The sequence below is a fragment of the Catharus ustulatus genome, chromosome 4, assembly GCF_009819885.2.
Source record: "Catharus ustulatus isolate bCatUst1 chromosome 4, bCatUst1.pri.v2, whole genome shotgun sequence".
Classification (NCBI taxonomy): Eukaryota; Metazoa; Chordata; class Aves; order Passeriformes; family Turdidae; genus Catharus; species Catharus ustulatus.
In genome coordinates, this window is record NC_046224.1 from 9,300,233 (window position 1) to 9,327,464 (window position 27,232).

General features: G+C 37.3%; 1 protein-coding gene across 2 annotated transcripts in view; it reads left to right on the plus strand.

Annotated features, from left to right (window-relative positions):
* Positions 1-27,232, plus strand: part of SEMA3A (semaphorin 3A) — a 243,371-nt gene that overhangs the window by 106,463 nt on the left and 109,676 nt on the right. For both annotated transcript variants that reach the window (XM_033058546.2, XM_033058547.2), the window contains 2 exons: positions 17,226-17,383; positions 20,001-20,063. In XM_033058546.2, the coding sequence (XP_032914437.1) occupies positions 17,226-17,383; positions 20,001-20,063 (221 nt within the window). The remainder of the gene's footprint in view (positions 1-17,225; positions 17,384-20,000; positions 20,064-27,232) is intronic.

A 27,232-nucleotide genomic window follows, 5' to 3' on the forward strand; every position in this document is an offset into this window, starting at 1 on the left:
GTGCTGTATCTCCTGTTTCCCATTTATTTGCTTTCTGCTCTTACTTACTGTAAGGGAATTCTTACCCTTGGGAATACCTCAGGAAAAATCAGCTTTAAGAGAGATTAATAAGTTTTGGAGAATTTTGTTTTGTTTGTTTTAATAACAGGGGGAAATTGCTGATAATGCCCTGGGTGGGGTATTTTTGGAGGTGAGGTTGGGTTTTTTTGTTTTGTTTTTTTTTTTTTTCTCCTAATTTATCACAGATTCATCAATGTATTTTATACATAGGGAAAAAATATGATTGAAAGATTCTAATTCAATCTCCTGCTCAAAGCAATGCTATATTCAGAATTGAATTGGGGTTTTGTGTCTGATTGTGTCAAGTTTTGATGGTATCCAAGGGTGAAGACTCTGTAAACTCTCTGGTTATTATTTCAGTTAAGAGTTTATTCTGTATATCTCATTTCAGTATTTCCCCTGACTCAACTTGTGCATGTTATGTCTTGTTCTTTCACTGAGCCCAACAGGTAACCAAAGACAGCACTTAGATCACCCCTTAGCCATCTCTTTTTCTGCACAGACATTACTCACTCAGGCTCACTGAGTTCCAATCTTCTCATGCTGTGTCAGCCTGAAATGGCACTTGGTTTTTGTGGTTTGGCATGGTTCAGGTCAGCAAAACTTCATTATTTTTTTTCTTCTTGTCATGGAGATAACTCACAATTAGGATAGTAGAAGAAAGGTTTAAAATATTTATTTCCATCTTGAAACTCTTCTACACTGCCCAAAAAAGTGGCTGACAATGAGACTTGGGTCCTCTTGTGTATTAGATTGTGGTTAGATCTTTGCATGAAGGGCAATGCACAGTGTAATTAGTATCATTAACTGTGAAAATACAGTTGTTTACTAAACTGGCATCTAATACACCTATAAATTATGGACTGTAAATTATGCTTTCTTTCTCTCACACAAAATTCTCATCTTCATATTTATACTTAATGGGTAGTGGTAGTGCAGATAAAAATTTCAGTGAATCAGACTCTGGAGTGGAAGGACTGAGCACAATTAGAGTATTAAGTTTAGATAGTAATTGCCAGCATAGTTAAATGTTGGTTTATTTAAATATAGCCACCAAATTATAATGGGCTCTAATGCATGGGAATGAATCGTAGTCTTGTTATGTTCACTGAATACTTAGCTATATCCTTTATGTAAACATCCTACTCACAGTAATCCAGTAAGGACATAAGGTAGAGTCTGTTTATTTCAAGAGGTAAACCACTCAGGATTATACAGGAATTAGGATGTGCATGCATATATGGAGGTTTCCGATGTGAGGAAACTACAGGTTGGCCATTTCACTCTGCTTTTTCTCCATGGTAGAATGTGGAGTGTGTTCCCCCAATTATCAAACAGGCCATATTCCTGACTTGCAAAAACATTTTAGTGTATAAAATCTAAATCAGGATTTAAATTATGAATTCAGAAGGAAGGTATGATAAGTAAATTTTAAAACTGGAGGTTATACATTTCTTCACAGTAAATGGCTTATTATTTGAACACTAATAAACTGCCTGGTATTTCCTGTGATAAATTGATGGTTTTAGTTTCTCACAATGTATAACACTCTGGACTGAAAGTTTGCATGGTGAACATCTTGCTTCCTTCTATTTGGAAATTTTCGGCCAACACATTCACTTCTGGATGTGAACCTGTGATACAGAGCCTGGACTATTAATAAGTCTGAATTCCAGAGAGGAAGCCTTTCCCTCCTCACACAACTGGAGAATTCAGCAGCCCATTTCATATGCAGAAGTGCCTTGCAACCTTTAATTACGCTTTTTTCCTCTGTTATTTCTGTGGCGCTTCTGTATCTGTTGAGCAGAACGGGGCTGGGTAAAGCAGCAAGGTGAGGTCGGTGAGTTCTGTCCTCTACTTCATTTATTGCAGATTCTAGTCTGTGTGATGAGTGAGACTGGGGAAAAACAGATTCCCACTATTCTCAAAGATCAGGGCTTCATGAGTCAGATCAAATGCCTATTAGTTTAGGGTACTTTTGTTTTCTCGCTTCTTGTGCCTACATAAGTTAGGAATCGGAACAGCTTCTTTTTGAAGTGGATCATGTTTCTGACGCAGATTTTTGCCTTAGTGTTGGTGAAAAGCAATTTAATAATTCCTCATTCCAGACCAGCATTTGAAGGGTATGTTGTCATTAGGAGAAATACTGAAAAGCTCAAAAAGAAAGATAAATTTGAAGTTTCATCCATTCTGCATGTTGAACAAAGTAAGTAACATAAAAACCCCCATGCATTTTAATCTGTCATGATAATAAATGAATACCTACATTTAAATTACTGCATTCCAACTTAATGCTGAGGTCTCTTTTGCAGAATAAAATGGTAGTTGATTAATTTATGTACTTAAATATAGGCAGACTTGATCTCTTTGTGGAGATCCTCAGGGGTACCTCACAACTTCCACTGACCTACATTAACACTTATTTTCGGCAAACTGCTTTATGACATAACTAAAACGGGCCCAGATCAGGTGTCCAGGTTAGGTGTGGTGCCCACCATTTGCTATTTTAGCATTATTCTGAAACTGAGTTTTCAGAAAGCATGGCAGACAGTGGGACATGCAAGGTTCTGCATGAACCAACACCAAATCCTGCTTCTTAAAGCCCACTCTCGGCTCGGATGAGTTGGACTAAGGTAAAATAGAAAATTCCCGCTGCTTATATTTTCCCTACAGAGATCATTGCAAAGCATGTCAGCTTGAACATTTAATCACAAAAATAAGGAATGTATCTGGAGCTCTGTGCATAAGAGTGTTACCTAGTGACATCCATTGGGACCCTGTGTTTTAGCTTAAAGTACATACTTTAAAAAAAATGTTTCTGAGGTTATAAGGGTAAATGTTTTGGAGGAAGTTCCTGAAAACATAGGTCCTGTAGGAATCATACCCTTAATCCATTGGCTTGATGCAGTTTTCAGCACAATCAGTAAAATCCCACTGCCTTTGCTTGGCTTTGGATTAGACCTCAAGGGTCACAAACTGGTTGAACTAAGCAGTGGAGCAGATGCGAGCTTCCTCAACTTGCAGACCTTTCTACCAGATTCCTGTTCAGACTTGTTAGCATCTGAATCTCAGGAGTGCTTTCTGGAATATACATCTGCAGAAACCAGCAAAAGTGTAAATTATTCTCTTAAATCTCCAAGTTTTACTTCTAAAAAGGGCAAAAGTAACTTTCCTTTTAAGGAACTCAGTGCTACGTTCACTTACACCTCCAAGCTTAAAGACGTCCTCTTTTGCGGGGTGTTTATGCACTCCTTATGCAGCTGTCATACAACATTTTAATTAAGCAGTGCTCCACTTAAACTGCAGTGAGCCACTATGGCCAGGGTATATTTCCTCTGCCCACCGCGGAGAGTTGGCTGTTCTAATTTCATTTGTTCAAATTAATGTGTTAACTCCCTCTGAGGAGGTAAGTAGTGTGTCACAGCTTGAGGCAGGACCTCTGCACACGAATCCTTTTAGTTCATAGCAGGATTCAGGCATGCAAATGTTGACATTTTGAAATTGTTTCCCCAGAAGGTCAAATTAGTATAACTGGCTACAAAAAGAAAACACATCTACCCTGATGCCTTTCATAATTAGACTAGCTAGAAATAAACTCAAGTGTTTGCCATTATACTCAAAGCCTTGTCAGCTGCTACTGGAATTACATTTGTTTATGGAAAACAATAAAACAAAAGGCTTGATTTTGAATATTTATTTGACTTTACCAGAAACAATCAGTTGAAGTAAGTTTTGAAAACTTTGCAAAAAGTAGTGTGTTTGTCGTACACTGATTGGTAATGCACTGTTTTCAAGACTGTGAGATATCCATTCCAGAAGGTTTTCAAATATATATGCGTCAGTAGGAAACTTCATCAGGACAAGGAGTCATTTTCCTAGCTATCTTAGAAGTATGAACATGGTCTGCAACAGAATGTCATGATGCTGCTTTGCAATGTCTTTCTTGGATACAACTTAGTCTTAAAACATTATAAACATGTAGGAACTATATTATTGCATTAGTTTATTCCAAATTTAATCAAATTCTTGCTAGACGATAAGAAGTTTTAGACATGTTTAGCACATTTCACTTAAAGTGTTTAAGTTATATCCACATCTGCTGTAAATTAATTTGGGTGTACTAAAAGCAATAGAGCAATAGTTATATCAGTTTCTAGTCTGCTGAAATGTGTCTTTAGGACTTATTTGGAACCACCCAGTGCTCCTTTAGTTTGGAAACACTGAATCAGTGTCCTGTTCAATTTTAGGTGAATTGTGACTTCAATTTTTAAATTCCCCACCCCCCGCAAAATCTCTGGAGTGTACCATTAACCACAATGTGTTAGTGTATGAGCATCAAGGAAAAATGTGAGTTCTCCTTTAACTTTCAGCAGGGATTTTGTGTGAATGTTCCTCATCTGTCAACAGTGAGTCATGGTATCTTGGATCAGTGTGGGCATTTGGAAGCCTGTGTGGCAGTTGACATACACATACACTTGAATATTGCACCCAAAGGAGCGTTCTTTTGGAGGGAAATTAGTAGAGTAACCAGTGGAGCTGCCGAGAATGAATAATATCATTGGGTCTGGAAGGGGAGCTGGAAAGTGCCCTGCCTTTTCCCCCACAACATTCCAAGTTTTAATGCGCCCTTTACATGAACCAAACTTACACTGAGGCTACACAATGTGTGTAAGAAATTCATTAAATTCACATTGTGCTGGCAATATGGTGCCAGTGGACAATGTTTCCTAAACCCAGGTGAAAAATGGCCCTGTTTCAAAGCACAGAAAGTGCAAATAAATGCAGAGTATGGAAAAATAAACTAGGTTAAGATTTGCAGTACATTTTGCAAAAATTGTTACGTTTTGGTAATTCTCATTTTACATAGTAAAGATAAGAAGGCAAACCCTGCTTTCCATTTCAGTGTGCCTGGACCATTTCACCGATACCTTCAGTCTACAAATCATTCTCTAAAGGCTTCTGTTCTGACAGAGACACAAAGTAAATGATATGAATGTGATCTCTGATTTCTGTCCTGGTAAGAAATGTGCAGTGCTTGTGGATTGAGCAAAAATGATATAATGAATCTCATTTATATTCCACTGGAGCTTCAGAAATAAAAACTTCCATTATTTTTCTTTCCTGATGCTAACACTGAGGATAATGATGCTATTGTGTTGATGCAAGAAGAGCTACCATTTATTTAGATTGATGAGACACCTAGGATCAGTGGTGTAGACTTCTCCTAGTTTAAAGAGAGTGGAAAAGAATAAAACCTCTGGGAAAAGTGGATATTTAACATGGCAGGCAGCCACACCAGCTTTTCCCCCTCCCCTCCAAGTTAATTTCGCTGCACATAACATTGCTTGTTTTTGTTACTTTTGGAACAGTATTTTCACTTTTTCAGTTCTAATTTTGTGCTTGTCACCTCCCTCTTACTGACACTTGGTGCAGAAGGTGGGAGGAGATGTGGCTGGACATGCTGCAGTTGGGCCATGCCAGCCAAGAGCAGCCGCCAGGAACCTGCTATGAGTTCAGGTGGGACTGGCCGAGAGCCCTTGGAGTCAAAACATCATAAAGTTACCTTCAGCTGTCTTTGGATCCCCTTCTGAGGCTGCTCTAAATAGAGGCTGATGTACCAGGTGATTTGTTGTTCAAACAAATCCAACTGTATTTACACTGACATGTCTTTGAGCAAGTGAACCTGTGCTCTGAGGTCAGGCACCCTGAAGTTGTATCCAAACCTCACTGTGCATTAAGCCCAGCCAGACAGGAGGTGCTACCTGAGTGCTGTTGATAATCCACTCACTTTTCCTCTTCCACCTCTACTGGAAATTGCTGATGGGTCTTTCTGAAGTTCACTTAAAAGATTGGATATGGACAAGTTATTTCAAAACAAGAGGCATTTAGAAGGAACTAGAGGTTGAAATGCTGTTGCAGAAACTGAATTCAATCCATGCTGTTTGCAGTAATTCCACTCACCCAGGGAGGCCCCAAAGGCTTTGAGGAGGGGAGATGGAGTGGGGAGGAGGAAGGGTGGGGGAGGCACCACGGCCAGCTGAGAAGGGAGTTACAGCAGTCATTTTGCTGAATTAGATTTCAAGTTTTGCATCTTCAGTTTCCTTGTCAAGACTCAGGTCATGGCTGCACTTTTATCCACACATGATTAGGAAGGGAAATATGCTGTCTCCAGCCACAGCCAAAGCAAACACATAATATGGTGTTTCCATAACCAGGGTTCTCCATAGAAGAAGATAACTGGGTTAGGTCAATCAGACATGAGAGTTCCCCAGAATACTCTCTACATTTTCTACAGTTTGAATTTCTGGAACTTGTTGAGCTCTAAATTTAATAGCCTCTTAAAGATTTCTTTTTCTTGATTTTGCCACTTTGTCCCTTGAAACTATAACAAATTTTACCATTTAAAACTGCCCATGTCAAGAATTTCTACAGTTTAACTGTGTTCTGTGTGAAGTGGATTAAGACAAATTTTGGGTGGCTTTAAAACTCAAGCTCTTCACACTGTAGTTTCTTTGTGTTGTCAGCATTACACTTGCAAGTTTGCTTCTATATAGTGAACCTATAGGTAGAAATGCTTTCTTCCCATCTTCTTTAGAGTATGCTCAGAATCCAAAAAATGAATATAAAAATTGTATGTAAGATTTACTTTCCATTTTGAATGCAGCAGTGAATTATAAATTTCTTGTTTTTTATTTGAGTGTGCAGTCATTATAAAAATAGGGAATAACTCCAGTTTGGTTTGTGTAACTTGAAAGACATTTAAAATTTTGAGTGATAGAGCAGTATCAGGCATGAGAGTATTCACTTTGATTTGAGAAATTGGGAGTTTGCTGCTGGATGATTAATTATTATGTTTATGACATTTGGATGGAAGGGAAAAACTGGAAATTCCTTTTTGATTGTAGGTGCAACTGGAAACATTTGAAAACTAATGTTTATTACTTAGTTCTAATAAACAATAAATATATTACACACATTGCAGAACCACCACAATCAGAATCTTTTATCCATGGTATAAATACATGTCTTTTCATTAGGATAAATTAAGAGCAAAATCGGGCATTATCACTTTATTTTGGCATGAAAGTCCATGCAAGAGGGGTCAGGGGTTAGAAGTCCCTGCTCTATTTTGCTGCAATTAAATTGCACAGTGGAGCTGTGTGTATCTTTATGTGACCTACACAGGCTGCTTAACTGCAGTTGTTGCTTTCAGCCCCTTGCTGAAACTCATCCGAAACCTCACTTACAGATTAGAAGAAACAAGAGCTATCAGAAGAGAGAAGGATGTAAATCCAAGCATGAATTTTACTCATCTGTTCTATTAATGTTAAAAGACAATTACTCAAAGTGCTGGATATGTGATCAAAGTGAATGGTGGAACCATTCTGGAAAAACAAAATTTTAACAGAAGGAGTGTTGATAGCTATGTCTGAAATTAAGAATATGAGGTCACTGATATGTATCCATATAGGAAAACCTGGACACAGTCCATCTAAGCCAGCTGCTATATAAATTATAATTATTATAATGATTTACCTCCTAGCAGGGCTAACCCAAAGCCCTTTTTGCATCTTATTAATCAGAGGACTTTGAAGAGTTGTTACACAGATAGAGGCAAGAGTTTCACACATGATTTAAAAGCATAAAAAGACCTTTTGTGAAGCAGGTCAGATGCATTTTCCATCACGAATCTGCTGGAAACACAAGTGATACTTATTCTATTTTACAGTTTTGCAGATGCAACTAAATTTCCAGGGAAGGTTCCTAACTGTATTGTTCATATTAAATAAATCACCTTAGTAAATAATTTGTGGAGGTTTACAATGTCAGTTCGGTAATAAAAGTAAAATACATCATAGAAAGCAGAGAAGGCAGAGAAGGACTTCATAGAACATAGAATGGTTTGTGTTGAAAGGGACCCTGTAGATCATCTAGTTCCAAGGGTGGGACACTTTGCCATGAGCAGGAGCACCTTGCACTAGACCAGATTGCTCGAAGCCCCATCCAACGTGGCCTTGAGCAATTTCAGGGATGGGTTCATCCCCATCTTCTCTGAGAACCTGGGCCTGTGTCTTACCACCTTCATAGCAAAGAATTTCTTGCTCCTATCAAAACTAAACCTGCCTGCCATCAGTTTCGGACTTGTATAATTTCAGATTGAATCTACCTCTGCTGGATTTCCTCCATCCCAGTGTTTGAAGCTGTAGAGACACTCTCCCTTGCAGCCTCTTAAGCCAGTGAAAGCACTGACACTCTCACTTGATGGCTCATCCTCTGCAGGTCACCCTCACTCTTACAGTGTCTCAATTTTGACATCTAAATCCTTTACAGACCTACCCCATTAGTCTTTCCAAGAATCAATGATAACTTGGTCAAACAACAAAGTTACACTTGAAAATAAAAACATCAATTTTTTAAAAAATTTCCTCTGATATGCCTCTGAAACATAACAGCTCATATTTACTAGTTCATCTAAATGAGATAACTTATTTTTGACGCACATTTATTTGTTACCTAAAAGCAGAATTTCTTCAAGAGTTAAAAAATACTTTAAAACCTTTTCCCTGGGAAAGGAATATGCTTGCACAAGGAAGGGTCTTATCATAACTGCAACTCCAGTACACATATGGACATGGTTGATACTTTTGACTCCTAATAATCCATGGTGTGTAAATCACAAAGACACTGACTGGATTTTTGACTTTCAGGTTTAGTTGTTAGGAGGTTCCCATTTCAGAAGGGAATTTTCTAAAACACCATTGTATTTAAGCAGTTTTTTACATAATAGTCCCCAAAGTTTTGGCATTATTCAGACAGTTTTATTCTTGTTGAGTTTTTACTCAGAAATAATGATTTTTTGGAAGATGAACCAGCTTTAATAGTAATAAATATATAAACCTAAAACTTCTCAAATTGTACAAATGTCATCATGTAGACATTTTGTCCTTGCATTTTGTATATCTGACTTTCATTGTCATGGTTATGACAAAATATAATCATGTCTTTTGAGCTAACTTCAAAATAGCTTGCCTCAGAAAACATCCTAATAATTCAACATGCAGCTTCTTTGAGTAACAATTAGATGAAGAGCAAAATCAATTCTTTGCTGACTTCTTAGCCAGTGTTGTTGGGCACTGTGAGTACAAAAGTGAGTTTCAGGGTAACTCAGGTGCACTTGCACCTTGCACTTGCAACATGGTCAATGTCTGGAGCAAGTAACTGTGCCTGTAGAGAGCAGAAGCTCTTTTCCTGCCTTGCTTTTGTTCTGGAAGAAAAAGTTCATGTATTGGAAAGTTGCTTTATTTGGGAACAGTCAGTAAGAAGGAATTGTGCTCCATGCTACAATTGCACCCAATATGTAACTCGACCATGCAGAGCATGGGATGTCTTCCCACCTCATTCCTGCTTGGCCAAATCAAATACATCCCTGCCCTGGCAAAACAACTGTGTTAGTCCCTGCCGAGGTGTTTGTGCCTCTGTGATAAGGATATTTAATGAGACAAGGCCAGTATTTTTATAGATAAGGTAATCACTCCTTGAAGTTACAACTACCCACAATTTTACTTAATTGATAACCAGTACCGGTTCTGCTTGCTGGAGACTAACTTCATAGAAGTATCATAGAGAGAGTTTAAAATTGATTAACTTCTAACTAGATCTGATAGCTGAGTTATTTAATGAATAGGATTTAGCCTAGGATTTAGCTGGCTGTTTACCTGTGCTAGCTCAGGTGGTGCAATTTAAGGTCACGCAGTGCCACATTGGGCTAACCAAACTCAGAGGGCTGAGTTAATATGCCTGGAGTGTTTTAAGTATTTGAGTTAGACTGTTTATAAACTTTGCATTAGATCATTATTTTGCTGTATTGTTGCCACATTTTAAAGAACCTTGGTAGTTATAGATCTCCTTAAGATCTATAGTGTATCATTAGTATGATGCATCACTTTCATTATTTCTCCTGAGCAGTTCTTATACCAGCACAAGTAGAAAGTAGTAAAGATGTTACCTACTCAAATCTCAAGACAGATGAATTTTCCCTTAGACAACATCTTAGTAAAAGCAGATTATGGTCTACTTTTGCCATCATATATTCCTACCTGATGCATTACACACACACACAAAAATGCTGTAGGTAGTATGGGTAATGGAAGTCTGTGATTTTGTAACAATGTTGGGCTTAAATACTTGTGAAGTTCATGGTTAAGTGTGTGCCATAACCTTTCTCACAAAGCCAAATTCATAATATGGGATGTTACAATAATTTTACAAATGTATGAGATCAAGCTTTACAAGTCTTTGTTTAGCTCACAGGTTAATATTTCTCATGTTTTATAAGAAAACAGCTGAGCAATAGGGATAATCTGGATTCACTTTCAGAGACCAAAAGGACAAATAATACAAATAATAAAGGGAAAACAGGTTGGTTTTAAAAATTTAAATGTTTTATGTCTTTGAAATATCATGTGACCCCTTAAATTGGTCAAACCAAAAACACTTTAAGGGCTGTCATGTAGCTAAATAGTGCTGACATTAATGAGCTAAAATCTTCTCTCAGTTTTACAGTATAAAAAACATATGCATCAGTATTTTGAAGTCAAAAGATTCCATGCTCATACTGGTGCAACTGAAAGAAAACATGGGTGTAACATTCCTCCTTCCAGGTATCTGGTTTTAATCAAACTATACTCCTGGCCCTCAAGTTTTCTTTGCTGCAGTGGAAGGTAGGCAGGAGTGTTTCATTTAAAATGCTTGGTTTACATCACGATTGCACAAAAAACTGTATATCTTGTCCTAGCTACTACTTCTAATTGAAAAACTGTAATAGTTCCCTGTGCTGTGTTTCTGAACTATGTGTTCTCTCAGACACAAAAGTTTTGCTCAAAAACAAATACCTTACTGTTTTTTTCTCCTTTTAGCAGAGTTCAGTGAAACCAGGTGATTGGCAACTGTTATGATAAGGTAGACGAAGAGGATGAAAGCTAGGACTGATTGAACAGCTGTGAGGGGCTCTGTTCCAATTGTATTTTGATTACTGATAAGATAACCTTCCCTTTTCTCCCTGTGATTTATCTCATTCAAATTACAATAACACTGAATTGCCATCAACAACAAACGCTGTGTAGTTTCAAGTTTCTGGTGACTCAAGTGTAGCAAAAACCCAAAGGTGCTGATTACAAGTTTTCATGTTACATTTCTAAAAATGGATAAATCACTTATTGCACTGTGATCTCATACACTTCATAAGCCTGTTTTTTGTTTCATTTGAGATAAAGCTGATCACTTTCTGGTATTTCCAAGCTGCATAATTCTAAAATTATCTGAAAGCATAAGTTGCTGTGGGTTTTTTTTTGGAGGAGAGGGTGTTGATAATTTGTATGTCTCTTTGTTCTTCTGCTCCTAATATGAAATCAAAGACTTACTGGTAAAAATAGTTTGGAAATATTGGAACAATTTGAATATAACTGAAAGCCGTATAATCTGACCAGCTAAACTAATAGATGTAGCAAAACAAATGTTTCTGCAATAATTTCCACAACCCCCCCCCGCCTCAGGTGTAATGCTAAAAAGACAAAGGATTCATTAATTTTCCTTTTTATGTTTTATAGAAGTTTGAATTGTTCTACCGACTGTTAGCAAGTTATTTTTAGTTAGGGTGGGTGACTGAACCATTCTCCTCACTAAGGGTGACATCCTATGGTCCCAGTGATGTCTGAGGTGTCAATGGAAGAAAATAATTGTGGTAAAAAGTAGTTAAACCCTGGGTAGGAGGAAAAGGAGTTGTTATCCTTCAGGCTATTGGCCATTTTACTAAGCATTAGACATGGCATGGGGTCAAACTCACCTGATTTCAGACTGGTGTTTTCCATTGTATATGGACATACTCCACTGAGGTATCTCACTGTGTGACAAGGCCTTTGTCACCCCTGGGTGGGGACTGGACTCCCAACAAGTACGGTGCCTTTTCCATGCTTATAGTGCTGGTTTTGCCACAGAGCTCTGCTGGCTCATGCCTTGCAGGAAGCTCTCTTGAATTCCTGCCAGTCCCTGCCTTTTCCATAACTGTTTGACTGGGGCAGAAGTCACCATCTGCACTCATAGCAATGAAATGGGGAAGCTACAGGAGAGGTTGGAAGTTAAAATACCCACTCCTTTGCTTGCATGTATCTAAGAATTCAGCAAATAATTACTCAAAGGGTAATGACTAATTTACACCTGGGATTATTTAGAAAGATACACATGCTGATATACAGAACAGGCACAATATGCATCTGTGTAAGCAAGAAATGCATGTGCAAACATGCAGCCACCTGATCCTCTGTAGCCAAAGTAGAGCCTGGCGAGAGAAGAAGGAAATGTTCTAGCATGACGTTGTGGGAGGCACTGCTCACAGTTCAGCAAAATCCCTGTTTGATGGCATAATGGCATTGACTCATCTTTTATCTACTGCTGGGAGACCTACAGGGAGATCTTATCGCTGCTGGCAGAGGAATGCAGGTCGAGAGTTTTGTGCAACCAGCAGCCCACTCAGTGGCTCGGAGCGTGTTGTGACGAGCGGCACGCCCTGTGCGAGCCAGTCACCCTGCACAGTCACCAGGAATAGGACAGGCCCACATCTGAACCCTGCTGAGGGAGCTAGGAAACCTTTCCTCTGGTTTTTAGAGAAATTGATGTGCCCTTTTGACCCTTATCAACAAAAACAGTCTTGGTGTGTGTCATTGTGAAGTCTATAATAGGGATGTAGGCCAAAGCCCACAAATTTTCTAAGCTGTTACACAGACAAACTCCCTCTTGTAAAAAAGATTAAAGATAGTTTGCCTGCTCGTAGATAAGTGAAAAATAAGATGGTTTTCTTTTGTTATGTTCTCCTCCTGACAAACTCTGCTGAGGGAACACAGGCATAAAACAAGATTTACAGTGGAATACCAGCCATGGACAAGGCAAACTTCAGGATCTGCATGGCTGTATTCATCTTAGCTATAGCTGTGCTTTTCTGGTTTCTTCTTAAATAAAGAAGTGTGATAAAAATAAACCAAATCTACATTCCTTGCACATGCATATCTCCATGGATTTCACAGCAGGAATTTGGCCCTCTGTGTGTATATATACTATTAAGTTACAATTCCATTAGCAAATTAAATAACCATGTATTAAAAGGAAGGCAAGAGTTAGGGACTGGTTTTCTTCTGTAAGTTTGCCAACTCTATCTGGCAAAGTCAATGTTCTGACACAAGTCAGACTGGATCAAGAGACACATCAGTTAATAGAGGGCCATGCAGAGTCTACAGAAAAGCACATTGAAAAAGGTCAAATACTTCAAGCTTGGACACTGGCAGAGAAAGGAGACTAAGATGGAGCAAGTAAGTCAGGAATGTTAATTAAAGCTAGTTGAAGTGGTTATTAGGGGCATCTAGCCCACAAACCCTGAGAAATTCAACCTCCATCTGGTTTCAGTGATCATCACATTCATTATAATATAATTATTTTTTAAGACATGGTGCATTTGAAACTGTTAGTTTGGGTCACCTGCAACACTTAATAAATGTGGGAATGAAGCACCAATAGCAAAAGCAATGGCAGCTCTTTTACCTTCAAAACACCACCACTCACTTTAAATCTACCTCATTCAGTGTTTCATAGTTGCAGTGTGCAGTGGTTAGCTGCATAGGGCTCGTTCATTCCTGTTCAAAGATACAGACATGACTGCAGCTGAGGATGTGTCAAAAGGAAATGAGAAAATTATCTCAGGGCAATTACTGAAGAAATTCTCTGGGAAATTACTGAAAAATGGTAATGTTACATCTTTGCAATAAAAATAACAGCATAGATCCTAGAGGAAGCCAAAAAAAAAAGCAAAAAAAAAAACCCCTTTAAGAATAGGCAACCATTACCTGTCTGCATAGGTCATAGCTCGGCCAACATTTAATAATAGGGACAAAAATGGAAAATATTTAGGCTATGCTAGTAGACAGTATTAATTTAATTGATTGATTGAATGCATTCATCATTTCCTCTTGTCATTACAATGCAATCTTTGTTGTAAATCTTGGTTTATGTTATCACTGATCATCCACAAACCTTGCCAGCATGAGTGATCGACTCAGTAGAATTGATGGATGCCAGTGCCCCTCTGGGATTGAGCCCTGTCTTTGCTCTTTCTCTCAGCAATAGTCACTCATTGGATACTGAAGACACTGGATAGTAAACACTTTGGAGCTAATTAATTTGAGGAAGTGGAATACTTAATTTGGATTGATTGTCCAAATGCTATTGCTTTGCTCTTCAGCACCCTGCTCCATAATGGCCTGTAAAGCCACATTCATCACTGGATGAATACATATATGTTAGAATAAACAGCAGAGGAACTGCAAAAATATTTAAGATTTCACCTCCTACTTGTGATGTAGCTCAAACCTACCTAAATTAGTAGTGTTTGAGAGTCATCAACACACAAATGACATTTTTCTCCTCAGCCTGTATTCTCAACCTGATTCCTGACACAGAGAAACCTGATGTCACATGATTTAAAATACACTGCTTGGAGCATGCCTAGGCCTAATCTTTTGAACAACAGACCCTGGAAATCCAGTTGTTGTCTGAAAAAGTCAGTAATGTGACCATATGTCACATACTGAATTAAAACCTGGAAGAAATGTCCCATTCTTAGCGAAGGCAATGGAGTTTAGCTTTTAGTTTGACTTTAAATCACATATTCATAAAAAACCCAACAGTGTTTGGGTTTCATGCTCTGAAATTCAGTCACAGAAAATTAAAAAGGGAAAAAAAACCTATATATATTTCCCTGCACAGCCACACCTGGTCCTTTTAAGTTTTACTGTGGAGACTTATGAACAGTGAAGATGATGATGTAATTTACTCTTGGCCATAATAAACCTTAAACTCCAATGCTCTGATCTCACATTTTTCATTAATATTAGAAAAGAAAATGTCAATCACCATCTGTAGATGTGAATATTTAGAACTCTGCATTAGAAAAATCATATCAAGCTTCTTTTAAGCCAAGTAGCTATGTGCCTAACTGATCTCATTTTAATTTTTATCAGTTTTACCTTTGTGTAACGTCAACTTCAGCAGACACTTGTCTTTACGCTGCAGTCCAAAGGGCAGAATCATACGTATACGAGTTCAAACCAACAAAGATGAAAAAATTACAAAGGTTTTTGACAGCTGTATTATAAGAAAAATGATCAGATACAGATGACAGCAGAGCATTTCTAGCCAAGAGAGAGTTTTAGACAAGTTAAGCAATCAATCATCTACATCACTCACTATTCAGTGAGTCGACATTCAACATCTGAATCAGTCATTACAGAGTAAAGAGAATTAGTAAAGTCTCTTAAAAAATGCAAATAAGTGAACTAGAGGACAATAGAGTCAAATTCTAGGACTTGGCAGGAAGCCATAAGAATTATTTTGACAAGACTGCTTGAGGTAATTTGATTGTTACATTTAAAAGAAAATTAATTTTTAAAAAGTGAGCTTCAATCTTGAAAAGTATAAGTTGGTGATATAAATGTATAGTTATATCTAGTGACAAAAAGTGTAGAATAAGGAACAAAATATGGTGTCTGCTCTGATGTTTTGCTATGCTGCTACATGAATTAACTATTTTTGTTGGTAGTGAGAGTTCTACATAAATACGAAGAATACTAATGCTAAAAGCTATCCCAAATCTATGCAGCTAACAGTGTTTGTCTTCCTTGAGCATGTTGCCTAATGTTTTTGCAGAGTTTCAACCTGCTTCAAAATCCACCTGGTATAAATGAACATCAAAAATAGGTTTAACATCTGCAGAGCTACAAAGCTGCAGGTGTGAAAGCCTGTAAAATCATAAGTATTACTATTACCTAGGTCCAAAAAATCCCCACCTGACATCCTCCTTGTTAATACAAAAAAAATGAGTTAAAAAGAAGCAAAATGAGTTGAAAATTAGGCAGAAACTTTTGTTTTAACAGCAGTTTCTCCTTGATTTCTATAAGTATATGGTGTGCTATCTTACACTCCTCAGATGGAATAATGGTGGAAAATGGGAGTGATCTTACTGGAAACTGAAAAGCCATAGAAGGTAGCTGCACTGTTAGGTGAATCCTAGACATGCAGGCATTTGGCATGTGGTCTGAGAAGAGTTACATACATCCTTGGCTTGCACATGTGGCAGAATTGATGCAGACATTACATACCTGAAGCTCAGGCCACACCCTCTGGCTGTCAGCCTTTGGATGCTGATGTATTCACTCCCTTTCCCATCTGTCTTCATGGCTCCATCAGTGGACCTGCTCCTGCTGGATGTTTGCCTTCACTTGAACCTTGTAGGATTTGTCATCACCAGGAAATTCTCTTATTGATGACTTACTAGTGGAGACATGCTTTTAAATGATGGAGATGGTTTGGTTTTGGTCCTGGTGTGAATATACATCAGTATATTTATACTATTATGTTCTATATTAATTTACAGTCAAAATATTTTTCAGAAAAATGCATATGACTTTGTTAATGTTTGAATACTAAGATGATTCTATGGATCCTTATACTTTAAAAAAAATCCTGCCCATGGTAAATACAAATCTCTGTGAGGAATATCAGGACTAGAAAATTACCCTTGGGTTAAAAAAGAAGCAAGGTTACTTTCTCTTGTTCCAAGCAAGGGAACAACATGCTGCCTGTGTAAGAAAGCTCAGAATATAATGCATTTAAGAATAGGGGCTACATGTTATTTTATCTCATCAGCTAGTCATTCTGATCCCTTCTCTCATAACTTACAAATATTTATGAAATAATTTCTTCTGCTGGAAATAGATTTTGTGTTTAGATGTGGTTCTCAGCCGCTTATCCCCAGCAAATCTGATTGATTGAACAAAATTGAACTTTGACCAACAGTTGATGAGCTACATGGATAGAATTTTGCCATCTAAAAACTCATACAGATTTTTAATTGATTTCACTGTTGTTTTGACCTCTTTGTGGAGCTGAATCTCTGAAGCAGTTGGGCTGCTTGAAATAAAAACATTCAGGGGCCCAGCATTCACTTGTTTCTACACCCTAGCACATAAGCACAAATTCTTAAAATGGTATCTGCACAAGTCAAAACATAAGTCTCTATTTCAATTGACCATATTAATAAGAAAAATATTACCTTTATCTTACAGAAATGTTGGAATCCAACAATATAATCAATTTCAATGGACTAGCTAATAGCTCCAGTTACCATACTTTCCTCTTGGACGAAGAACGCGGGCGGCTGTATGTTGGAGCAAAGGATCACATATTTTCTTTCAACCTGGTTAACATCAAGGAATATCAAAAGGTACGTTCATTCATGTTCTGTACAATGTAAATATGTACTTTGAATGTTAAAGACTCGTTATTACTCAGACTGTGTTGTGCACTGTTGGAATTAAGTAGTAAGTATTTGGATGTCAGGAATACTGTTACAACAAAAATATTTGCTGACTCTATGAAAAGAAATTTATAACGAGCCTGTGACCTTTGACTATATAATCTAAAACTTTTTTTTCAGACTACAAAAAAGAAGTAAATGATAAGTGAATAATCCAGCTATTCCCCAAACAAGACATACTTTCATGGCAACTGCTGAAAAAGCCAAGCATCTGTTATGACAGTTTAACCAGAAAGGCCTTACTGCTCTGTATTTGTCTGCAGAAAAAAGAAGCTATTTGGGAGTCCAAGTGTTGATTTTTCTTCTTTAACCCAGCACTTGTAGGCACTCTGCTCTGCTGCTTTTGAACCAAAACAGCTCTAGTATTAATAAAAGAGAACCAAGTCTTTAAAACATTGCTGTTCTTGATGGAGGTTGTAATTTTCCAGTAGAAGTTGGTGACTGAGTAAAAGCTGACAAGCAGTTTAGTGTCATTCTTACATTGGAGTCCAAATAAATAAAGTTTTCCTTTATTTTATTAGGACAAAATGCCAAGAAGGTAAACAATGGGATGGAGGTTTGATTTGTTATATTAAGTATTTTGATGGCACATTTTAAAATCCAGAGAGTACCCTTTTTTGAGAGATATATTGCTTCAATACCCAGGGATTATTTTTTTTCCTTAGTGTTCCTGACCTTTTGGCCATTTGACTATTAGCTTCCTAAGATGATAGCAATAAATACCTTGTGTTTTCTGTTCAGAGGGAAGACAGGCTATTCATTTGTATTCTCTAAGGATAAGAGGATAAAAGGAAAACTGAGTATTTTCTTTTCTATTCTCTTTAGAGCAGCTATAAAGGAAACTAGCTATTTATTTGAATTCTCTGAGGGATCAATAGCTTAATGTGCAAAACATCTGGAATAATTAAAGGAAAGAAGGTGTTTCTATTGCAGAAAACAGCTCTGTAGAATGGGAGTGATTGCATTTTATATACTTACATATTCAGATACTTTTAGAACACTATTTGACTTTGCATACAAGTATTAAAACATTAAAGACTTGCAGTCAATAACAAAGAATTGTGTGTTAGCAACAGACTTAGAGAATTTAGACTAGATTTGAGAATAGGCAAAAGGCTTTAAGGGTTTAGGAATCTGTTTATTATAGACAGGAGAGTCATGTAAGAAACTTCAGCACAATTGCAATGCAGCCGGTGCTGCACTTGAGCTTAAATTTCACCAGTTGTAGCTTCTACCATCTGAGAAAACTCCTCAGGTTTCTGCCTAAATGTTGATGGCAACATCAGAACTCAAAAAGCCAAATTTTTCAATGTGCTAAAACCAGTTTTACTTAGCTGTTTTTTTAACCAAACAAGAAAAGGTTTTACTGTGAAACTAAGGAAAAAGAACATCTGGCTTGAAATACACTGGTTTGAAAAATACTGAGATTTTTGCCCAAAACTTGAACTAAACTTGAACTGGTCCTTTTGGGATATCTGAGAAGTTTGGTTAATGTTTTTCAACCTAGTAAATTTAAATTTTCACATCTCTGCACATTTTAAACTGAGAATAGCAACAGGAAGTAGTGGGAATCCTCTGAGAGAGAATGTGCTCATAAAATTTTCAGCTTTATTTTATAGACTTACAATGTTCGATTGCTATTTGGTTTTCATTAATAAAAATTTGAATTAAAAAATGTTGCAAACTGTATTTTCAAATATTGTCTACAACATCTCCTTTGACCCCTTCAGTCATCCACATTCCATCTTTGTTTTTTTTATTATTTTGCCTTTTGCTTTCTATTAACAAACTATATTGAACATCAAGACTGTAATCCAGACTTAAGGCCATTCATATTGCATTATCTGAGGCTCCCAAATGAATAGCCTGGCATTTTATGGGAAGATCATGTTTTATTCTATATGTAATTCCTAAAAGCTTTTCAAAGAAACATGAATAATTGACTGTGAGGGTCTCTGGATTTTCTCTGTATGAGGTGAGATCCATTTTCTGCTAAGCAAACACTACAGAAAACCTAGATTTAGGATTAGTTGTGTTAGGGTGGCTCTATAGGAACAGCACAAACATTTCTAGTTTGATGGTGCGATACTTGTCAAATACCACGGGTCCTTTTCTGTTATTTAATTAACTGAACCAGCAAAAGTGTGAACTATTAGATACACTGAAGAAGCAAACACCTCATTTCTGATGCTGGGACTCTAATGTGAGATTGTGTTTCTATTACATGAGATTTGAAAGAACACTCACTCAACGGAGAGTCAACCCTCCTATCATTAGGACTGGAGATTCACAACTGAAATTCACTATGCAGACTTCAAGATTGTTTTTACTATAACACCTATTAGTCCTGGTTTTGTTCCCAATATTTCATTTCTTTATTGTCAAATTTTAAGAAAGAAAAGGAAATAAGGAAAATAATGGGGGAAGATAAACTGGGTAAAGGGAGTCTGTAAGCATTTGGCCTGCAATTTGTGAATGCTGAAGCATGAAATAACACAATGTGATTTTTGTTTTGTGTCTTTAGATTGTTTGGCCTGTATCACATTCCCGAAGGGATGAGTGCAAGTGGGCTGGAAAAGATATTGTGGTAAGTACAAATCTTTTTAGCATTTTTTTTCTTATTATAAAACATTGTAAATATTTTATTATGTCCTACTGTGTTAATTCTTAAAGAATTTTTTTCTACTCTGTAAGGTCACACATCTGATCATAACTTCACTCTTGAGTTTTCTCAGTCCTCTTATACAGAAATTTTGTCTTCATTATCAAGGGTTTCAATTTATAAATGGAAATCATGCAGACGAAATAGAATTTGTATGCCAAAGGAAAAAAAAATCAGTAAGAAAGAAGAAATGTCAGAATGAGGAATATTAACCCTTGCATACTCATCTCCTGATGGGAAGGTACATAATGCTTTGACCCATTTTTGCCCTGCTCCAGGTCCCAGTCCTCAGGAGAGCTCCATGAAGTGCTTTCTCTTTGTAGCATCTCTCTGGAGCCAGTGGGTTCCCCAGGGCCTTTTCCTGCATGGAGTTCTTAGCAATATTGAGGTCAAGGTGGTGTAAACATTCTGCATCAGTTTTGGTGCCTCAGGAAAGACACTGCTACACCAGGCATCATTTCCTGAACATTTTCCCTCATTCCTGTGCACATCGTATTCCCTGTATTTATGAGGTAAGAGAGACATAGCCAGTAGCCCCCAAATAGCAATCATTCCACACTGACAGTAACTATCTTCTTCATAGGAGCAGTGTGGGAAATAGGGCTGAAGAAGGAGAAAAACAGACAAAAAATACATGCATGCAATAAGCCAAACAAATACTTGCATAGCAAAGCCAAATGGGAAATCATTGTGGTTGCCAAGGTATAAGTGAGAGTGGAACTTGGCCCCATGTGTGTATGCTATTGGCCTGATTTTCAGAGATGATTCTGTAAAATATTCATAATGCCAACCATATGCCTCAAGAGAGCTCCATTTGAATAATTTCCTAGGTCATAATAAAAATAGTCTCATCAGTCTTTACCTAGGCCATAGAGGACAGTTGTCTTCAAAAAATACCATCTGGGAACAGTAGAGGTAGATTGGGTAAAAAGTAGGAAATATGGGCTAAGCTAAATATGTGATGGGGCAGCTGAAATACCAGGCTATCTCATTGCATAGAAATAATGCATTTAAAGTAATTCATGCTCATGTCCACAAATAATTTTCAGGAGTACTTTCCAAGGTGAAGCCTAGAATATCTGATATTCAAGGTTAAAAAAAGGGGCTAATGTTAAATATATGAGCAAATTAACCTTCCTGCTTCATCTCATGTGAAGTATTATGATATTACGTTAAGTAGATTTCTTTCATGACTGGAGTAAAAACCTAGAAAACTAAGAAGAGATTCAGTACCTACCATGAAAGTATATTCTTATTTTTTAATAATTATTTTTAGAAATTCACCAAAGTAAGAAAGAGTATGCTTCATACATTTCACTAAGCTGATTCTAATTCAGCTTAGTTCTTCAAAATAGTAGAGATACATTCTGGAGTAAGCTGGGAGGGTCAGGTTCCCATCTGACTAGGGTGAGCTTCAGAGGACTGCTTATACCGTAACTTTTATTCACCTTGATTCTTTTGCTTGCAGTGATACTAGAACAGCTACACCTGCTGCTCATGAGTAGGTGAAGCCCACACCACTCTGAGTGCAGTGTGTGACCCTGACAGTAGGTCCTGTAAGGTTGTTTGGGGTGGGTTTTTTTGTTTGTTCGTTTGTTTCGTGGGGTTTTTTTGTTTTGTTTTTTGTTTGTTTGGTTGGTTTTTGGTTTTGTTTTTTTATTTTTTTCTAATTTTAGAGTTCTGTCCAGGAGTAGGTGAGAAATAAAATAAAGACATAGGGGACTAGAAAGAGGGAACACATATCTTAATGTGATCAGAATACTAAATATTTACAGCTACCTTGCCATAAAACAGTGCATTACAAGCAACATATTTAATGCAACTGCTTTAATTACAGATAATGAAAATAACTTATTATTCCTCCCTTATTTATTCCTTAAAGCCATTGTCAGTACCTTGGGAGTGTGAAATATAAAGGCCAACAGACTCCCATTAGAGGGAACAGGAGAAAAAGAGGACAAATAAAGTAACATATAAACCAGGCTTGCTATAATGCCGCTTTCAGCATGTACCACTGCTAAGATATCACATACTTCTCACTTGTGACAGCTCAGAACTTTCTACATGACAGTCTATACTTCTGCATTGAGGTCTTTTTTTAAAAAAAACCCCTCCTTTTAATTATTGATCTCCAGGGTAAGTCGGTGCTGAAAATGCAAGTCCCCACTAATGGGCCAGGTGCACTGCAGCAGCTGCAGCACAAGCACAGCCCCAGCCCTGCCCCACTGCTAACCTCAGCTATGACCTCTGAGATTTCCTCTCATAATTATAAGAGGTAATTCAGCCTTGTTGTCACTCCTTCAGAGGGATTCCTTCTGCTGGTGCTGTCAGTCATGCCCGTCCCAGCACAGCAGGTTCGTGGCTCAGGAGGGTCCAGGCGGGATTTGGGGAGAGCAGCCAGTGGGGCTATTCCTGCTCTCCTGCTACCCCTTTGGCACTTACACAGTCATTTTAATTTCTGCTTTTAAAGGGCTTAGTATATGTAAATTACTTAAGCTTTACTCACTGTTTAGGTAGATAAAACTTTCAAAGTGTGCTTTGGATTTTTTTTCCATATGAGTAAGCTGAGAAGAGTTACTGAGAGACTCCTCCCAAGCTATGCAATACTTACTTAGAGCAGGACTTCTCTGAAAAAGGTTAACTGCTCTGCTTTCCCTCAAAATACAGATTTTTTTCCAATAAAATTGTAATTACTGACCCATGTAAGTACCTAGTATTACAATATATTTCCATTTCCTCAGTAAAGAGTATCACAAGCACCAAAGTAGCATTGTTCATGAAAAATTAAAGGCTGTAAATAATAAATAGGATATTTGCTTACGTAATTCAACTAAATGAACAATTCTGTGAGGATTTCTTTCTATTCTGGATTTCAGTGCCGTATTTGATCTATTCTGGTTTCTGTTAGACCTGTGAATATTTCTCATGATTCCTGGCCAGACCTTGGTAATGATCAAAGACAAGGTCTCTACAGAATAATTCTCAGCTTTTATACTAGATTTACAGAACAGTCATGAGCCTCAATCACTGATGTCACTGATGAGCCTCAATATTTCATTTAAAAATACAACAAAATACAACAGTCACCTGGGCCTCTACAAATACACATGACAACCTCTGCATTAAATGTGAGATAAATAACAGGTAACTAGTAGGAAAAAAAAAAAAGTGGCTACAATTCCATTTTGACATTCCTGGGATAACATAAAACAACAAAACAAATCTTGGTGGTTTACAAAAGTTTTCAGGAACACTAGTTAGTTTTTCAGATAGGCATAGGGCGAGGTACATTCCTGACAGAAAACCTCATTTAATCCTTAAACTGTTAATTTGCCATTTATTTTGAAAATTTTGTCTGCTTTGGCTCTTTAGTTCAATACTTCTCTGCATTAGATTTGCACTGTAGCAGTAGCTCAGGAAATTCCTATCAAAGGGTACAACAGATTTCTATGACCTGAAAGCTTAAAGAACATGTTTCTGAAGGGCACCTTAGGATGTTATTTTCAAGTGTGATTTGACTATCCAATTTATTTAGCCACTTTTAAAGATTCCAGGTCAAATTAAATTGTCGAAGCAGTCCCTTCTGCCCTTGACATGTATAGATGTATAAAATTTCAGTAGGTGCTTTAACAAAGTCACATAGGACAAGCTGCAGACACACACTTTGCACACTGTAAGATATCACCTTCTCCCTGGATGTTTCTGGTGAGAAATATACATCAATTATAAACAGATACAAAGAGTACCAAGTACTTTTACTTGGTGCCAGCAAGTTTGTACATCTGCTCTGTCACATGAACACAGTTACTCCATACAGATCCAGAAAGAGTTACACTTTTGTGTACACAGTTGAAGTGTACCAGCACATTCACATGTGGGTAGGCACTGACTGTATTATAATTTATAGGAGATAGGCATCTACCTGGGCTATTTAACTGCAATTAAATTTTACCTAGTTATTATCGCTTACCTGATTCCAACTGAGCTTCGTTTTTTTATACTTAATAGTTCTCTTGACAGCAATTTGGAATCACTTTAGATCAGAAACTTATTTCCAGTGAAAAGCAGCAAGCCTCTCTACACGTATTTTATGACATAGACATATTCTGTGCATGCTTCTTTACATTCAAGTGTGGCTAGCACTTAATTATTCAATTTATTGTTCATGGAAGTAGACTCACATGATTCTGATTTAATTCACCATTTGTTACAGTAATAGTTAAAGCCAAAATGTTCATATGCAATCTTAGTTTATGCTTTCTTTAAAGTTTTCCATCCCCTCCCTAAAATATAGGAAGGCAGGGGATTGATCTGTAGGCTTATGGATCCATCAGTGTGCAACGATTTAATTTGGAAAGAAAGAAAAAACAAAAGAAGCCAGAAAGTAAAAAGTGACTCAACAAGTGTTCCCCAGCCATATCTGGTGATACTTTGGAAAAAACATCATTGGCAATAATTGAACATGAGTCCCTTTAACTCATTTTATTACTGTTGTTGCCTTCGGGAAAATAGAAGAACATAGAGGCAGAAAGTAAAAGTAATTCTTTTCATCTGTTATTGTAAACAAAGATCTGAAGAGGGAATCTGAAAATTAAATATACAATGCTGGCTGGATCTAGAAAACATGTTTCTAAATTCATCTGACAGGCACAGCTTTTCCAGTCAAATTACCTCTGGCCCTTTGAGTATGCCAAATACAAGTTCATTCTTTTTTGTCAGGGTCCTTCATTTAGAGGGCATCTACAGCCAAGTTTCTAGCTTTTCTGCCACCAACCTTTATTGCCATCCTTTTTACCTTTCTGGCTTCCTATCTCCAGCACAGCAGTAAAATTCTTTAGCAAAGCCCAAAGACCCAGGTTGCCCATCCAGCCTGGGGAAAAGAGAAAGGTGAATGTCTTCAGTGCAGAAGGGAAAAATGAGTAAAGATTCAAAGGTCTCAAATGAGTTTGGGGACAGAATTTACTCTCAGTATGACCTGCTACAAGGAGAAAAGTGTTTTTTTGTGACATGTGTAAGATAAATAGTGCCAGAGCATATTCCTTCTTACTCTATCAACTGTCCCAGTTTTTGTATGCTGGCTTTTTCAGCTTGAGGGCTGCTCACCCCTTCTTGTCTGCATTGTGTGGACACAATTTCCTGCCAAAGGATTCCTTACCATTTGGGAGATGAAAGAGTGAGACATTTGTAAGCAGTGAGCAGCTGTAATGCTGCTGCTTTGGAAAACTGCTGTGCATAGACAACAAACAAAGAAGAAAGATTGGAGGGGGAACCCCTCAAAACCTACAACCACTTCACTCAGAGGTGAACTGGGCTTGGTAAAAAATGAGTTAAGGGCATTGGAATCTTTCAAAGTCCTGTGGAGCTCTCAAACCATCCCCCGCCCAGAAACTTCTGGTTGTGCCAGTTCCAGTTCTTGGATGGACCCCCACAAGACACCAGCATAAAGCCTTATTTATGGCATAATTCAGATGTTGATCCTACATCTTGCCTTCATTTAGGCATTTGCATATGTTTCTTTCTATGAACTGACCAAAGAAAATCAGTTACTGTAAGGTAATAACTTGTGTCCTTATACAGAGGAAGAATTAACTTGGCAGTCATTCATATTTTCATATTTTACCCATTTATGTATCATGGGAAGTCATTTAAGTCTTTCAATATGGGGAAAAAATTAATATAGATCAAGGAGAAAGCTAATTTTCCAATTTTGGGCTCATTTTTCTGTTATAGGTGTGACTGTAGAAATTTGCTTCTGAAGGAAATTTAATATTCAGCAGATTTAATGCAGTCTTGCAGAAATGTTTTCTTTGTTGCTTTTGAAATACAATGTTGGAGTTAGAAAGGGGGAAATAAAGGAGAAATGAATGAAAAAAATTTTCCCAAGATTATGGGGTTTAATTTTCTATCAATATGTGTTCCTCATGAGCCCTCATTTGGCCTTGGCAAAGTCTGAGAATAATTTATGGCTGAGTTTCCAGCTATGGCTATTTCAAATGTTGTTGGGCAATTCCATGTTATGATTTACTGCACCCCAAGATAGACAGAGTAAATTTATTCTGCATACATTTCTTTCCAGAAAAACACATTAACTGGATGACTTGTAGAAATGATAGATGTGTTTAGTCCCTGCTTTGTTTCAGGGCTTCAGTCTGAAGCTCATGAAGTTAAAGAAAAACCTTTTCTTTGGTGCCAGTCCCTTTTTTTCCCCCCTAAATTTGTTTCATATTGTGTCTACTTTCTTTGTGATTGTCTATTGTTGTAATAAAATTTTAAAGTTAAGGATAGGTCTGCTCTGAAAGATCACATATCACAGTTCCTCTATACTCAAGACATGGTCACTATATAACTATTAATTTAGGCCACAACTATTTTTTCTGTTGTTCTCTTACTTACATCTACCAAAAGTAGGTCTACTAAATTTCTCCCTGCTGCACACAAGTTAAAATATTGTCTTTTTTTCTTTAGTAGTAACTCAGAGAACTGAAGGGAAAGTTCTTAAAATAACCGAGGAAATAATATGCTATATTTTTTCTTACTTTTTCTTTGTTTGCTTACTCTTCTTCTGATTGAATAATGGGATCTGTTGCTTTAAGTAATCTGTTAATCTCTTATTCCCTTAGGTAATTCCTTTCAGATCAACATTTTACAAAAAACTTTAGGTTATTATACACATATCATAAATGTATATATGGACAGAGAAAAAAATCCAACCAACAAAAAGATAAAAAATACAACCAAAACCATTCAACAAATTCACATTTCAGCAATTTCACTTGGGTGCCAAATTTTTACTAAGTGGGAATTTTAAACTTCTGTCACTTAAGGTTTCTCTGGTTCAGCATGTCTCTCTGGTGTCAAAGCAGTTTAATATCCCCACAGAAATTTCCAGCTTCCCACAGTAAGACACGTGCAACCTCCTAGAGCAGCTCACACAGTGTATTTATTTACAGTCCTACACACTGCTAAGCAACTGCCCCTTGGAGATGCCACAGTCTTTTATTTCATTTCAACACTTCAAGGCTTCACCTTCACTTTCAACACACAAGTTTGGAGAACACTTATCTGAGGTGGCTGTGAGTGGAAGTCATTAGAGG